The 17,455-nt window shown below is 30.9% G+C and overlaps 1 protein-coding gene across 1 annotated transcript; it reads left to right on the top strand.

Annotated features, from left to right (window-relative positions):
• The first annotated feature begins 2,329 nt into the window (after positions 1-2,329).
• LOC137815467 (uncharacterized) lies at positions 2,330-3,374 on the top strand. Its single transcript, XM_068618586.2, has one exon. It carries the CDS (start codon positions 2,434-2,436, stop codon positions 3,127-3,129), a length of 696 nt encoding a protein of 231 aa, XP_068474687.1. The 5' UTR covers positions 2,330-2,433; the 3' UTR covers positions 3,130-3,374.
• The last annotated feature ends 14,081 nt before the right edge of the window (positions 3,375-17,455 follow it).

Below are 17,455 nucleotides of genomic sequence, written 5' to 3'. Positions count from 1 at the left end.
AAGCACTTTTGTAACTGCCAATGAAATTATCATGGCAAAGCAACATTTTATAAAATAAAACTGAAAAAAGTAAAGAATGACAATAATGAGACATTCAAAAGAAATATAAATGCCATTGGTAAATTAATTCCACTAAATGATCAATTTTCTAACTGACTATTACTATTTATCTGTGTAATTATTATTGGTGTAATTATACGTTAAACAATATAATAAAACATCATAAATGAGCCCTATATTCCCATGCTAAAATAATTTGTAAAAATGTAAACATTTAAAGAGCAAATGTATGATATAGCCCTTTTTTTTTATTACAAGAAAGTTGATAAACTATTGACGTTATTTTAGACTAAAATGGCTTTTAATTAACCTGCCTTTCATCTGAAACTCTATCATCGAAAGTAGTGACACAATTTTAACTTATGTGGATAAAAAAAGGACCAGACACAATATCAGTATTTATTTTTAATTTTTAATTTTTAATTTTTAATTTTTAAAATGAGACATATTTCCTATATACGTAGCAATGTAAACAAAAAGCTTATGCAATAGAAAGAGCTTATTAATGTTTTTTTTTTTGTAGAGTACATTTCTTTTGTCACAAAATAGTTTTTTTTTTACTTTAATCATTAATTAATAACATAATCTTAACTTTAATTAGATATTATTTTCTTATTGTGTTTTAAATCCAGTCATGGTTATACTTTGTTTGTTGTTTTAGATATTTTTTCCACTAAATCTAAGCTAGATATACAATTTTATACTTATCAATTTTATTGTGTATATTTACCTTCTAGTTTAAAATGTATTTTATATTTTTAATTAAAAAAAACTTTTTTAACATACATAAATAATTGCTAATTGATCCTTTACATGATTTTCTCATTTTTCCTTCACATAAAAAAAAATCCATTCATTAGTTGATCATTATACTACTTCTTTTTACCAAACAAATAAGTTGAAATTTTGTTTCCCGAGTATTAAATTAAAAAGAAAAAGTAGAAGCAGCATGCTTCCTAAACTTGCAGCCAAATGAAGAATGAAATGACTGATAGCACACCCACATAATTACTAATGATAAATCTAAGTAGTTTATTCTTAAAGATCTTAGCTTCTAGGCTAATCATAAAAAAGGACATGGAGCTCCTCCCACCTGTAATCATCATCAGAATGTGCTACTGATCAATTCGTATGAACTTTGGGTTCATCAAGAATAATGAGAAAGTCTAATAGATAAAATTATATGTGGATTCTAGATCTTAATAGATTGTGTAGAGGGTTTGTTTGTGATAAGTTCCACGTTCATGTACTATCCCATAATTTGATTCAAAGGGTCACATGCAGCAACTTTGGACTATATGGGGTTTATTCCTACACAATATTAAATTTTATTTTGGCTAATTCTAAACAAAGCACAACTAATTTGATTGGAGAAATAATCATGAAATGGGGTATCTAGGAGAACATGCTTATCATTAGCCATTTAGATTTCTAATTATGCCACCCACTAAATTATATAACTCTCTTTTCTGACCTAAAAATAATCTATTAATTATTATTTTTCATTCCTGTTTTTCTCCCATCATTTGAAACTCATTTCTAGAGAAACAGTTTTTCTTATCAAGATTTTAAATGAAATAGCAATCATTAATAAAAAATATTTTAAATTGAATAATTTTCATTAAAAATTAGGAATGTTTAATTTAAGCTGCATTTTGCATTAATAAAACGAACTTTTGTGAATGTTTGAAGCCCCCTTAAGAGTGAGTGATGGATTCTGCCACTCAGTATGCCCTTTCATTGCTTCCTTTTCCCTTTCTGAGCCATACATTAGATTACTCAATTATGAGACCACTGTATGGCAGATTATGAAAGCTATAACTTATGTATGTCTGGATAAAGCTATAAAGCTTCAAGAAGCTTAAAAAGTAACACTAATTATTTTGATTCATTCATTTTCTCTTCCATATTTTTTATTTCTCTTTATTTTTATCAAATTAATTATTATTATTATTAGACTACCTATATATGATCTTGACATATATTTAATAACTTTTAACAATAAGAGAAAGTATAATAAATACTTCTACTCGTTACATTATTTATAACTCAACTGCATTCGTAGCTTTCCTTTTTCTTCTCTATTTTTCTCTTTAAATCATCGATCTGCACATCTTAAAATTAAGATTTTCACTGATCATTTTCCAAAAGATAAAAAGAAAAGGCATGTGTTAACACTGGTTCATAGAGGGAAGGGCAAGATGGGAAAACAGAAGAAAACGAGGGCAGAAACGAGAATTTGCTCACCCCGGTGTGTCTTATTTAAACCACGGGACTCGACCACAACAAAACAAACCCACCGTACCAAAAGAGAGAAAAACCGTAACACCGAAACGCTTCGTTTCATTCATTCAGTTTCTTTCGCCTTCTACGATGAACCCGCGAACGACGTCGTCATCGTCGAAGACGAAGAAGAAGCAAACGGCACCAGAGCCGCACCAAACGGCATGGGGCGGGAGGTACCTCGGCGTGCGCCGGAGGCCGTGGGGACGGTACGCGGCGGAGATTCGCGACCCTTCCACCAAGGAGCGACACTGGCTTGGCACCTTCGACACCGCCGACGAGGCCGCACTCGCCTACGACAGAGCTGCACGTGCCATGCGCGGCTCACGTGCACGCACGAACTTCGTCTACGCTGACACCACTCCCGGCTCATCCCTCACCCCCATCATCTCCCCCGACCAACAACCCCTCCCTCAACCCGACCCGGTTCTAACCGTCGACCCGTTTTCCCTCCTCGGGTTTCCCTCCGGTTCTTCCTCCTACGATGAAAATGCCTCGGCCAGCGTGGCCGCTTCCCACTTCAGCCAACAATCGTTTTTCGAAAACAATAATAACAATAATTATTATAATAATAATAACAATGATAATGAGAAGAGTGGGAGCACAGTGGAGCTTCCTCCATTGCCACCGGATATTACAAGTTCCATGGGTTACGAGATGGAACATCAGAGTGGTGGATTTTATTGGGAGGCTAGTCCAATGTTTAGCGCAATGTCAACAGTGTCAGAGAATGTGGGTGCAGAGTCTCAAGTTTTTGAGTTGGGCATCTCCTCCTATTTCCTCTGAGACTTTATTCTAGGAAACAATAATGATGCATGCTGTGTACTAGAATAGTTAGTTTTTCGAGTTTTGTGTGTGTCTGTCTCTGTGTGAGCGTCTCACTTGTTGTTTTGTTGTTTTCTCATTTGGGTCGTGGAATCACACTTTGGGATCGTGAATGGGGAAACCTGGGTTTGTCTTCCAGAGTGTTACGTTGGGTGAGTTTGCACTTCCGAGAAAATGCTGAATATAATGACCATCATTTTACGTTACTTTTCTTTTCTTTCTGGTGTTTTTCCACCACTACGGACCAACTAAACTTACGTGCTGTGTTTTAGTTACTTGTTTTTCAATTCAAATTCAAACTTCGCCTTCATACTACATCCAAATTTTTTAACTATGTAATATATAAATGGAATATTTTATTTTTCATTTCATTATATTAATCATATTTAACCCACCCTTAATCTCTCTTTAACTGTATACATCAAGAAGTATGTGTAGAGATAGGATATTTTACCCGTTCAGTTTTTTTTTCATATTTACTTGGGAAAAAGGTCAGTTTTTTTCATATTTAATTGGGAAAAAGGTCAAAATTACAATGTGTATCCAACGTCAATTAAATTTATTAATCTTTATTTTTTAGTTTTTAATTAAAGTTTTTAACTGGAGTGACAACTTAAGTTTAAATGAAATTGGACATTGACAATTTTCTTAATTAAAGTTGTTCGATTGACAACTTCAGTTAATTTTTTTTAAATAATTAATATTTTTAAAATTAAAAAATTTATGTAATAATAATTTTTTAATTAAAACAAAAAAAAATTAAAATTAAACGTTTTTTTCAAGAAATAAAGTTATCCAAAATTAAGTTGGATAAAAAATAGGTTGTGTAATAAATGTAAAATGTTTAGTACTTTTTAAATAATGTTAAAATTAAAAATACTTTTGTTCTTTTTAAAAAATTGAAATTATGTTCGGGAGCTCGCTCTTACCGATTTGTTGAGCGAGCCTTCAAAATAGATATCATGTTACATGTAGGTCATTATTATCCAGAAGATATCACAGCCTTATTTAGAAAAAATCAACAAGATTCGACTATGTGTTTTGTAGAAAGGTTTAATGTAGAAAAATCTAAATTTGATGTCCAAGAATTAGTCACCCCCAACATGGTCGACGACATCAATCATATACAATTAGATTAAATGATTGGTGGTGTGATTGTGACCACTTCCAAGCTCTTCGACTTTCCTGTCGTCACGTTATTGTCGTTTGTTCTTCTTGTCATTTACAAATGACGACATTCATTGATTCGGTTTACAACATCCACACGATTAGAAAGACATATTAAGTTGAATTCTATCCCGTTCGAAACGAGGATTATTGGTCTACTTATACTAGACCAAATTTCATACCTGACCCCACATGCGACGTAAAAACTTGGGACAACCAATTACAACTAGTTTGCATAATGAAATGGATCAACCAATTCAAAACAAGCCAAAAAAATGTTCTTGCTATCACAATGAAGGTCATAACAGAGAAAATTGTCCATTTAGACAGTAGAATTATCCTTTGTAATGTTGTTCTCATCAAATATTTAATATCATCTTCTTTTAATGATTTCTATTCAATATTTTCATTTATTTTTTAATACATTTATTTTACATAAATACATGTATATTATTACTTTTTACATATTATATAATTTATACTTTCATATATTATATAATCTAAAAATTTATACATAAATCATATCACATTTTTATAAGTATATTTTTAACTTTAACAATATTTGAAAATAGTGAATATTTTTAATTTATCACACAACTCATTTTTAACCCAATTTATTTAAAATTATTATAAAAAAGTAATTTTAATTCTTCAACTTTATATTTTCTTAAATAAAACAAAATTAAATTTTAATATTATAATTAAAATAAAAATTTTAACTATATATTTTTATTTTCAAAAATATTAATTGTCATTTCTTTTAAAAAAAAAATCAACTCAACTTGTCAACCGAATTGACAACTTTAATTGAGAGAAATTGTCAATCTCATGTCCAATTTTATTTAAACTGAAGTTGTCAATCCAATTAGAAACTTTAATTAAAAAAATAAAGAGTAGGCTGATTAATATATTTAATTGATGTTGCCTATATCATTAACAACTTTGACCAAGAATTGCCGTAATTTTGTCTGCTTTTTTCCATTTAGGTAAATATGAAAAAAAAGTGCACCATTTTGATGAAATATCTCTATGGATATTTTTTCTTTTCTTAATTAAATGCTTAAAAAAGTTTTTTTCTTATGCAAAAACTACTATAAATATTTTTTCTACGTCATTACGAGATTCTAAATCATATGCAATAACTATATTATTCCCATGTTTCCTAAGAATTTTTTTTGTTCTAATCTTTCACAAAAGGGGTTCCAGTAAAAGGAAATGCTAGGGGAAATAAATATAAAATTGTGAAAAAAGTGCGGGCAAATGTTTTTCAATTAGTCAAGCTTCTGTTGCTAAGTTTTTCCACTCCTTCTAGTTTCTAATATAATATAATTACATATGGTTCTTAATATAATTACATATGGTTCTAAATATAATTACAAATTGGAGAGATTATTGGTAGAAATAACAACTTTTTTTTTCTTTAATACAGGACACTTATAAGATAATCACTATTGATTATAATTACTTTAATTTAATTGACATCACCAATGAATTAAATTAAATTTCATATTTACAATTTTTTTTCTCATTATTCGTTAATACATAATATTTAATAAAAGTAAAAATAAATAAATCTAAATTTATATAAAATTTATGAAATACTTATGAAAGCAACAGTTTTCTCTAAAATATGTTTTATAATAAAGGCTTGGAAAAGTATAAAATAAATTGAATGATAAAAAGATATAAGAAATTTTGGTTTAAATATATTTCTAAAATCTATAATCTATATAAAATGAGCAGTTTTAATTTTAAAATAATTTTTATTTAAATTTAAAAATTATTGTTTATCCACTGTATGAAAAGTTAGATAATTATTTGAAGTGCTCTCACTAGTCAATACATAATACTTTTAATCAAATTTTTTTATCTAAAATAAACTTTATTTATTTATTTATATTATAAATATGTTTAAGATAGTTCTAATACTTTTTACTAGCTAAAATAATTATTTTTATTTTATTATAAGTGTTTGGAAACAGGTTTTTTTTAAGAAGTTTAATTTTTTTTTTGAAAAGTTACGTAAAGTAGAGTTTGAAACTCTTAACTTATTTAATAATTATTCTCTTCTTTTTCTAAAATATCATAATGATAAATAATAACTATTTTTTATATTTTAGATGATATTATTTATTTTAGCCGTTATATTACTTATACTATTTATTTTATATTTTAATATCAAACTTTTAGATATTGATATATGTAGTTTTTTATATTACACTTTTTAACCATTATACTAATTAACATAAGTATACTGATTACTTAAGATTGTGATAATTTATTTTTTTTATCTGAATGAAAATATCTTAAAATATAGGATATATGAGTATTAAAATATATTATATAAAAATATAATAATTAAAAGTAAAATATATAATTGTAACGACTGGTTTATAAATAAAAAAATTACAATAAATTTATTTATGTAATTTTATAATTATTACCTACTATAATAGATATTTTACTAAACACTTAATATATAACAAATTACTTAACACTTTTCGACTACCGCATTACCGTTAATGAAGATGAATATTTCTTGTTTGATGTGGTGCATCAAATGGAGCGTACGAAATCGCAATGGAAAAAGGGAAGTTCTGATGAACCCTAATTGCAAATGAAAAAGAGACAATGACTTAAGCATAAAAGAGAGAAAATCAGAGAAAAGAAAATACAAAAGAAATTCTTATTTACTTGTATATTAGAGAGTAAAATATATGGTGTATCACTACAAGAAAATCATGAAATAGAAACCAATTTTTAGAGACCAAAATAATTAGTTACAATAGTAACTAAAATAGAGACCATTTTAGAAACTAACAAAAAAATTGGTTTCTAAATTATTTTCTATTATTGTTAAATAGTTTCTAAATTGGTATCTAATTAGCAACTAAGGTTTTAACTACCAATTATTTAGTTTCTAAATTTGGTAGCAAAAACCTTGGTTGCTAATTAGATACCAATTTAGAAATTATTTAACAATAATAGAAAATAATAGAAACTAATTTGGAAATCAAATTTCTTTTTAGTTTCTAAAATGGTCTCTTATTTAGTTACTATTGCAACTAATTATTTTGGTTTCTACAAATTGGTTTCTATTTCATGATTTTCTTGTAGTGTATATATAAGAAAAAGATTAAGACCTAGATGAAACAGAAAAGGAAAGTTGGGCCAAACAAACAAAGCCCAATAACTTAAAACAGAAAAACTAAATATGTTAACACCCCCCTCAAGCTGGGGAGTAGATATTCGTTAGGCCCAACTTGGATTTGAGAGTAGAGAACTGTGCGGAAGCAAGGGGCTTGATGAATATGTCAGCAACTTGCATGGCAGAAGTAATGGGCAACAGTTTGAGGAGACCAGAGTTAAGTTTTTCACGAACGAGGTGACAATCAATTTCTATGTGCTTGGTGCGTTCATGAAAGATTTGATTGGACGCTATTTGAAGGGCATATTTGTACAGGGTTGCAGGCTGGGAGAGAGGAAGATGTAAATCCTAAAGGAGGTAAGACAACCATTGCAGCTCACATGTGGTGGTGGCAAGGGCTCTATACTCGGCTTCGGAGGAGCTGCGGGAGATAGTTGGTTGCTTCTTTGATTTCCATGATATTAAGGAGTCTCCTAAGTAGATGGAATATCCAGTGACAGATTTGTGTGTGGTAGGACATGTTGCCCAGTCAGAGTCACTAAATCCACAGAGGTGAAGTGAGCTAGTATGAGAAAAATACAGTCCTTCACCAGGGGTGCCCTTGAGGTAACACAAAAGACGTGAGACAACTTGTTGATGATGAGTTGTGGGTGCAAATATGAATTGGCTTAAATTGTGGACAGCAAAGGCGATGTCAGGTCGCGTGTTGGTTAAGTAGATTAGACGTCCAAGGAGTCTTCTGTATTGGGAAGTTGCATCAACATCAAGAGGGAAGCCTTGATCGGGAGAGAGATGGGAGGTATGAGTCATAGGAGTGGCCACAGGTGCAAAGTCAAGCATGCCAGTTTCGTGAAGAAGATCAAGAGTATACTTGCGTTGACTTAAATGAAGACCAGAACTGTTGCGAGCAATTTCCAATCCCAAAAAGAATGACCTAAATTTTTTATCTTGAAGTGATGGTGAAGGGATGCAGTAATTGTATTGATTTCCTCCGTGTCATCGCCAGTTAAGAGCAAATCATCAACATAAACAAGAATAACAGTGAGTTTATCGTTATTATATTTAAGAAAAAGAGAATGATCAGCAGCAGAAATAGAATAATTATTTGATAAACGAAAAGTAGAAAGTTTGGCGTACCATTGACGACCAGTTTGACGAAGGCCATACAAAGACCGTTGAAGCTTGCAAACATGCTGGGGAGAAGGAAGAGAGAGGCCAGGTGGAGGGGTCATGTATACCTCTTCATGGAGATCACCATGAAGAAAGGCATTATTGACATCAAGTTGTTTTAAAATCCAATTTTTGGTAGTGGCAATAGCAAGGAGAAGGCGGAGGGTAGTGAGTTTAGCAACAGGTGCAAAAGTGTCTAAGAAATCAAGTCCTTCAAGTTGGGTGAACCCTTTGCCAACAACTCCTCTAGCTTTGTGGCACTCAACAGTGCCATCAGAATGGTATTTGATTTTATATACCCATTTACAACCAATAGTTTTCTTTCCTGGAGGGAGAGGGGTAAGTTGCCAAGTATTGTTAGCAGCAAGAGCTTGAAGCTCATCTTGCATGGCAGATTGCCAAGAAGCATGTTTGGAGGCTTCGTTATATGTCCGAGGTTCAGGATGAGAATTGATTGAGGAAATAACATTTCTAAAATTGGAAGATAAGGAATTGTAAGACAAGTAATTATGAATAGGATATCTACTACTTACAGTGTTGGTTGCAATGTGGAAATCCGCAAGATAGGCAGGTTGTCGGTGAGGACAAGCTGATCTTTTGGAAATTGGGGTGAGGTGCTTCCTGGAGATGCAGGCAGTGATAATTCTGGTGGAGGTGCAATGTTGGATGCAGGAGCAAAGGCACTATTTGTTGGAAGATCAGAGGATAATGAGGCTGGTGGAGGGACAATATTGGGTGCAGGAGTAGAAGCACATGGCTCGGCAGGAGGTGCAGTATCAGAAAAAAAAATCAAAAGAAGAATTATATGCGTTAGAAATAGGGAGAGATAAAGTGTTAGGGAAAGTGGTTTTCATGAAAGATTACATGTCTTGATATCTCTATGCTATGAAACTTTAAATTTAAGATAATATAACCTTTTGTATTTTACGGGAAGCCAAGAAAAATACCTTTGATAGATCTATCATCTAACTTTTTCCTATGTGCAGTAATGGTACTAGCATAACAGAGACAACCAAACACTTTTAGAAAGGAAATGTCATATGGTTTTCCAAACAACTTTTCATGAGGAGTGATGTTATTAAGTAATGGAGTAGGAATAACATTTATTAAGAAAACAACATGATTTACATCAAATTCCAAAAAAATTGGAGGAAGATTTGCTTGAAAAAGTAAAGCTCGGGTTACATTTAGTATGTGTTGATGTTTACGTTCTACAATGTCATTTTGTTGTGGTGTTTCAACATAAGATTTTGATGTATAATTCCCTTTGAAGCATAAAAATTTGACATAGCAAACTCAACACCATTGTCAGTACGAATCGTTTTGATATTAGTTTTGAAATGATTTTGAACAAAAACAGTGAAGTTAATGATGTGCTGACGCACTTCAGATTTGTTATGTAGCAGAATAACCCAAGTATAACGCGAGTAATCATCAACAATAGTCAAGAAATAACGAAAACCTTGCATAGAAATTATGGAACATGGTCCCCAAATATCAAAGTGTACAAGATAAAAAATAGCAGAGGTAACAGTATTACTTAAAAGTGAAAGGAAGTTTTCTCTGTTTTGCACGACTACAAGTGTCACATACATGATGAGTATCAACAGTAATAAAAGAGTATTGTTTGCTTAAGACATGTAATCTTTCAAGTGAAGGGTGTCATAGTCTATAATGCCACAATGTTTTATCCGTGATATTACAATTAATAAAAGGAGCAAAACAATGCGGTTTAGAACGACTAGAAGCAGGCAAGGTAGTGACAATGTACAAGCCAGCGGTGGCTTTAACTGTACCAATCCTCTCTTGGGTGAGATTGTCCTGTATAATGCAGTGGATTGAAGTGAAAGTCAAAGTGCATTTAAGTTGGTGTGTGAGTTTAGAAACAGATATTAAGTTTAATTGAAAATGAGACACATATAACACATCAGACAAATAAAACTTATCAGAAAAACGTACTAAACCAGAGTATGTGGCATAAACAGTTTGGCCATTTGGAAGACTAATTAAGACAGGTTTAATTTTAGTATAAGTAGTAAAAACGTTCAAATTGTGACAAACATGATCCGTGGCACCAGAATCAATAATCCAAGATTCTTTTATAGCATATAGTGAAGAGAGAAACTTACCTGTTGAAGAATGCTCAGTATTGGGGATTTCATCCGCAAAGAAGGTGCCGACTTGATTAATTTGAGTGTGAGAGGCAAGATCCTCAAGGTTTTGCTGACGCAAAATGTTGGTAAGGAATTGACATTGTTGTAATGTAAGTTGAATCCTCTTTACATCTTGTTCTTTAGGAAAAAGCTCATAAAAAGTGTCAGTAGTAATCATATTATTGGCTTGGGATGTCCAATTGGTGAATTTGTAGCCAGGAGGGAACCATGCTTTTTATAACAGGTGTTGACAGTGTGGCCAAGACGATTACAAAAAGTGCAGACTTTTCTAGTAGAAGAAAACTTTGAGGTTTTAAAATTACTAGAAGGAAAACCCACTTTGCGAAAACAAACAGCCTCAGTATGACCATATTTACCACAAAAATTGCATGTAATGGTGTGGCTACTATTAAGACTATGAAGACTAGGGTTTTCATTAAACATTGCCTAAAAGATTTTGAAAGAGAACAAAAAAAGATACCATACTACCGTTAATGAAGATGAATATTCCTTGTCAGATGTGGTGCATCAAATGGAGCGTACGAAATCGCAATGGAGAAAGGGAGGTTCTGATGAACCCTAATTGCAAATGAAAAAGAGACAATGACTTAAGCATAAAAGAGAGAAAAGCAGAGAAAAGAAAATACAAAATAAATTCTTATTTACTTGTATATTAGAGAGTAAAATACATGGTGTATATATAAGAAAAAGATTAAGACCTAGATGAAACAGAAAAGGAAAGTTGGGTCAAACAAACAAAGCCCAATAACTTAAAAAAAAACTGAATATGTTAACATACCGTAGCTTCTATAAAAAAAAATCAACTTTCAAGTAAATTTTCAGCTTTCAAGCAATTTTTAAGTTAGTTTTACAAAATATAACTACCATGAATTTTAAATACAGAAAATAAAATTTCAAATTTTTGAGGGGTGAAAATCAATAAAAATGTTTTATGGAAACGAAAATTAAAATTTACCTATTTTTTATAAGACAATAAATATTGGTTTTAACTTTTAGACAGATAAATAACTTTGTTTATAGACCAAAATCAAAGGATTTAAAGAAAGATAGAGGAAAAATAAATATGATAGTTGATAATTAAAAATATTGAGATTGCATGTATTGCGATTGACACGGCCAAAAATTATTGTTTAAATTACTAAACAAGTTGTTGAATAAATAATTTGTTCTTACAAGTGGGATTATATCGAAGAAAAAAAATTATTGGAAATTCAAATAATTTTTAGTATTGTTTTAAAAATAAAATCTATAACTATTAAAAGAGTTTATAGTATTATTATTTCATTGGGTGTATTTTTATGACTTAAAAAATAATTGTTACTAGGATTGTAAAGAGTGTTTTTTTTAACTTCAATACATTACACACCAAAATTGAAAGGAAAATGTAATGATCAGAAGGCAAGTCTCACAAATGTCATCGAGTTCTAATTGACCAACATATTCAAAATGCATTAAAGTCGTATGAAAAATTAGGTAATACGTCTTTCATCACAATCAATATGTTAATTTCAGTCCAACAATAACATAGTTTATTATAAATATATAAATAAACACAACTTCCAAGAAAAATGTACGTCATTATTATGCATTTATTGCACCAAATACTCACTTGAACGTCGGAGTACCTTTTGCAGGTATTTTTCTAATCGAGAGCAAACGAAGGAGGATAGTCTGATTGAAGTAAAGGAATAAAAGCAGAGAAAGGAAGAGTAAACCGAACAAATCTGAGAAGTGAAAGAAAAAACATGTATCGACCGACCGGAACAAAGAAGTAAATTGTTCAACCAAAAAATATAGATTAGTAATGAAAATCAAATTTTATAATTTATGTTCTTATCGGTTGACTTGCTTCGCCGGTTGACTCCAAAAGCTGCTTTGACCCTTCAATCTTGACTGAGAATCGTACCTTCTTGATCAAGAAACCTCTCACCTGCAAAGATAAAGGGGCGCCCTAGCGGTCGTTTGCACTCCGACGCTCAAGTCAGTATTAGGTCAAAGAAACACCAAGTGTATAAGATAGTTTCAGTCTTCGAAACTGCGTACCTTGCTAGGGTTCTTGGCACCCTTTATATAGGTTGAAACTAGGGTTTACCTTGCGTTGTTACCCTCATCTAGGGTTCCTTGGAAAATTTCCCTGCACCGCTTAGGTAATCTTAGCGTATCTAGCACATGGAACCTTCCTTAACTGGAGTCCAATGAATAACAGAGTGGTCGCTTGGGTACCAACTTGTGCACCTATTCTCTAGCGCCATCTGCTTCGTGGGTGCCCTAAGTATTCATGTGCCATGCATGCAGCTTCCCTGGAAACCCTAACCCTAATGGGCTTTAACGCCTCCCAGGATTATTTGTACGTGTTGTGCCTTCATGCGCTATACACACCACGTGCATGATCCCTCGTGACTTAGGCTTCCCACACATCTCATGTCTTGACTGTTAACTTAGCATAACTCTAGGGCCCACTGTACGTGGCCCTCTGCAACATTCAAACCATCGATGTCCGATATCGATCTCCAACATCGGGGCTTAGCATACCAATATCCAAAGACTAACCAATCCCCTGGTATGTGCATCTGGGGCCCACCTCACGTGGCCTCCTCCTTCCATTACCAAGCATCGATGCGCGATGTCTGAGGTCAGTCTTTAGGTCGATGATCGAGAACTGGTCGGGACAATTTATTTACAAAATTTAGGTGAAGCATTCCATATCTAAATCTATCCATCTTATGGTAAACCAAAATAAAAATGTTATTAATTGATATGATATTGAAAATCAAAATCATGGTGTCACAAAAGTGATTTAATTACATTATATTTGTAAAATAAAATAATTTTTGTATGATGAGTTAAAACAAATAATAAAGCTGTTTGAATTTCATAAAAATAAAAATGATTTGCATTAAAGTGTAATATAATTAACTTACATTTTCACTAGTAAGGGTTTTATTCATAAAAATGTCGACTTTTACATCACATGTCATAACTACTCCTGAAATTTTGGGTGGCTATGGATTTTTTTAATACTCCTTTTATTTGCTAAGGGTTTAACCAAATAAATTGTGTGTAAAATTTTACATTTAAGTTTTAGACATTTTCATTCTTTGCAAACTCTTTCTTTTTCCACCTAATAATATAAAAAATAACTAAAATATTTTTTATTTATGAACTTTTGTAGTTACCTACGAATATTTAGCATAAATAAATCCATTTTTTTACGTATATATATAATACAAAATATAAATTTAAATTATAAAAACTAAATTAAATATATTTTTAAATTATATAATCCATAAATTTTTTAAACTGTGTAATTTAGAAATATTTTAGATTGTGTATGAAGTCTGAAATATAATTATAGATTACTTAATTTAGAATATAGTTTCGAAAAGACTATTCGAGATTAATTAGTCTGTAAACCATTCTTGAAACAATGATGCAAGTTTATCGAAACAAAAAATTTGGAATGTATTTCCATTTAGACTCTTCCATAGTTTACATAACTTACCTATGCATATAATCTAAAATATCTTTGCGTATCTGAAAAGAAATTAGGTTTTTTATTTAAAATAATAGACAAGTATTTTAATAAATTCATTATAACTATTAGAGTGGAAGAAGAAACAAGGGCTAGAGGAAGAACAATACTCAAGCTTAGGGAATTGCTTCCTGCACCATATTCTTGTATCCAATTACATGGTAAAAGACAAAAATATCCTTAAACCCTAAACTCTAAATCATAAATGGGTACATATAAAATTATATTCCGGACCTCCTTTTCTGGAACACAATAATCTCTCCTGGATAAATTTTTCTGGAATGTATTATTTTCAATTATGAATTTTTTTTATCCAGAATAGAATTTTCATTTTTTTTTTTAGGATTTTTATATCCGGAACACAATAATCTCTTCTGGATCTACTTTTCCAGAATGCATTAATTTCCAGAATAAAGGGTATTTTCGAATTTTTTAAAATTGTGTTGGATGCAGGTTCAAAAGTGTTGGGTGCAGGAAGAAATTGCCTCAAGCTTATTATAAAAAGGACCATTTAACGAGTGGACTTATAGACCAAAGCCTGCAAAGATATCCTTGGATTTCATGTGACCTTCTTTCTTAGGCTTTTACTTCTTACCCTATATTATTATTTGGGACCTCTATATAACTTTTTTTAATGTCTAAATTATTGTTGAAATTTTGATTTGCAACGGAAAAATGGGAAGGTTGATTTTTCTTTCCAAAAGTGTAAATCCGGAAGTGATTTTATAATGGTATTTTGGAAAAAAATAATTGGAATGTTAGTTATGAATTTGGAAAACAAATTCTGAAAGAGGAAAGTTGGCATCAGTTTCAAATACGTTTACGGATACTAGAGTCCAAGAAATTTTTGCACATCAAAATGAAAAAATGTATTATGAAAAACCATATTCTGGAATATAATTTGATACCGGTTTCAAATAAGACTATGATACCAAAATCTGGTAAATTTTTTAACATCAAAATCCAAAAACAAAAAAAAAGTTGTATATCACCTTTCTTCTCCTTACAAACCTTGTCTGATACATCCGATAACCATCGGAAAACAACCGCAAATCATGATGAACCACCACCAACACTCATAATTCATATGTCCAAAACTTGCACTCCATAGCCGCCGAAAGAGTGTTCCCCAACGTGCAAAGGAAAAGAACAAACTTATGAAGGTATTCCTCTCATTTTACCTAAGTGATAAGTGCATGTTGCAAAATGATATAGTGTAGGGAGCAAAATCCTCCTTCTTAACTTCCTAATTTCTTTCTGCAATTATGTTCTTTAATAAGAGAATTGATGAACATGAAACCAATTTAGTTATAAAACTATATCTTCTCATAATTGTGATTTCTTCTGTATAGAATATTATAAGTAGTTCAGCATCATGACTATGTTTGGTGGATGATTGTTATATTGGTAATGCATTGACTCCACAATATTTTGAAACGTGTTGTGTGGAGATAAAATAATTGTGGAAGAAACTATGCTATATTTCATTATGTAAAAATGTCACTTGTAAAACAATTATATATGTTTATCAATAAATAATAAGTCCTTCACAGATTTCTAATAAAACGTAAAGAAGTGTCTATTATGATTTCTTTCAATTCTAAAAACATACTCAGTTCGACCAAAATTAGTAGAGACGAAACCACGCTTTGCTGTAGGGGCGTTGGCCTTCCTGATTTTTTTAACCTTATATAAAGTAAATATATTAGTTAGAATATATGTATTTAAGTATTTTTTTTATATTTTATATTTTTGTGTTGCTTTTCTAAAGATGATATTTTTTTTTTCTTTTTTAAATAAAACATTTTAGTGACAGTTGTTTATTTTTAAATAGTTTTGTATTTTACAGTGTTATTATCATTATGAAGAGTTATGAATAATTTTATTCTTATCTATGATTTTATAAATACATTTCATACTTATTTGATATTAAATATTAGTTTGTCAACAATAATTTGGGGTCTAATATATTCTCTTGTTATTGTTGATGATTTCTCAAAGTTTACATGAACTTTATTTCTTGAATCCAAGAGTGATAGTTTTGTTTGCAGCTTGCTAAGATGTTACAAAATAAAAACGGCAGTAACATATGTGTCATCGCAATGATCATGGCAGAGAATTTCAGAATGAAAAATTTAGTTTGTTGAAACAGAAAATTAAATAGAAAGAGATCTTACAAATAACAACAAAAAGAGTTACAAAGTTACTCAATGGCAACACTTGTTCTGAATTGTCATTCTTTTACTTTGTTTTTATCAAGTTTCAATCTCACTAAATATATTAGTTACTATTGAATTATCATATTTATTCTACACCACATATGCACTCAACTTTTATTGTGTTTTCACTTCATATTCAAAGAAATTACTATTTTGGTATTCCTTAACTCCTGTAGATATGACAACTCCCTTATCAACTGTACTATAGTTGACTCGGTCCGCTTGCTGAGATTTAAATAATCTGAGCATCAACCTTCAAAGTCTTACATAAAGGTATCAAGAAGAAGAAGAAGAATAACAGATACACACACAAGTGTTATACAACTTTCTATTGTTCATAAGCTTTTATGTGTTCTTTGTTGTTGAGTGAAACCTTTGCGATACTTCACTATGTGAATCAACTGAATGAGCTTAAATTATCATCTCTTAAAGAGTTTCTTGTTACTTGTTTTGAGGTCTTAGTATAAAGGGGAGATTAAGATGTGTTAACAATTTAGTGGAACCCCTTAAAAAGTTATTTTAAGGGAGAATTGGACGTAACTTGTGAGTATGAGTGAACTGTAGGAACTAATTGAAGGAAATAAGAGAAGACAAAAGGTTGTAGCAACTGATTGAACGCAATTGCACAAAATTACAATTACTGGAAGCTATAAAATAGGAATACTAACATGCTTGTAAACTGACCATTAATGCAATATAACGATAAAATAGTTTAAGGGTAATAAAATCAGAATTAATAATAATAAAATTTGAATTAATAACCAACATCCTCCCTTAATTCTGATTTGGAAACTTTCCCAATTTGAGTCATGATATTATTTTTCTCAATCGCCATCAATTCTTCATTCATAGTCTTTTGCCATTTGGGGTGTTGAAT

Source organism: Phaseolus vulgaris, chromosome 1, assembly GCF_051622355.1.
Source record: "Phaseolus vulgaris cultivar YP4 chromosome 1, ASM5162235v1, whole genome shotgun sequence".
NCBI lineage: Eukaryota > Viridiplantae > Streptophyta > Magnoliopsida > Fabales > Fabaceae > Phaseolus > Phaseolus vulgaris.
Note: the sequence above shows the minus strand (reverse complement) of the source record. Positions and strands in the feature narration are given on the sequence as shown.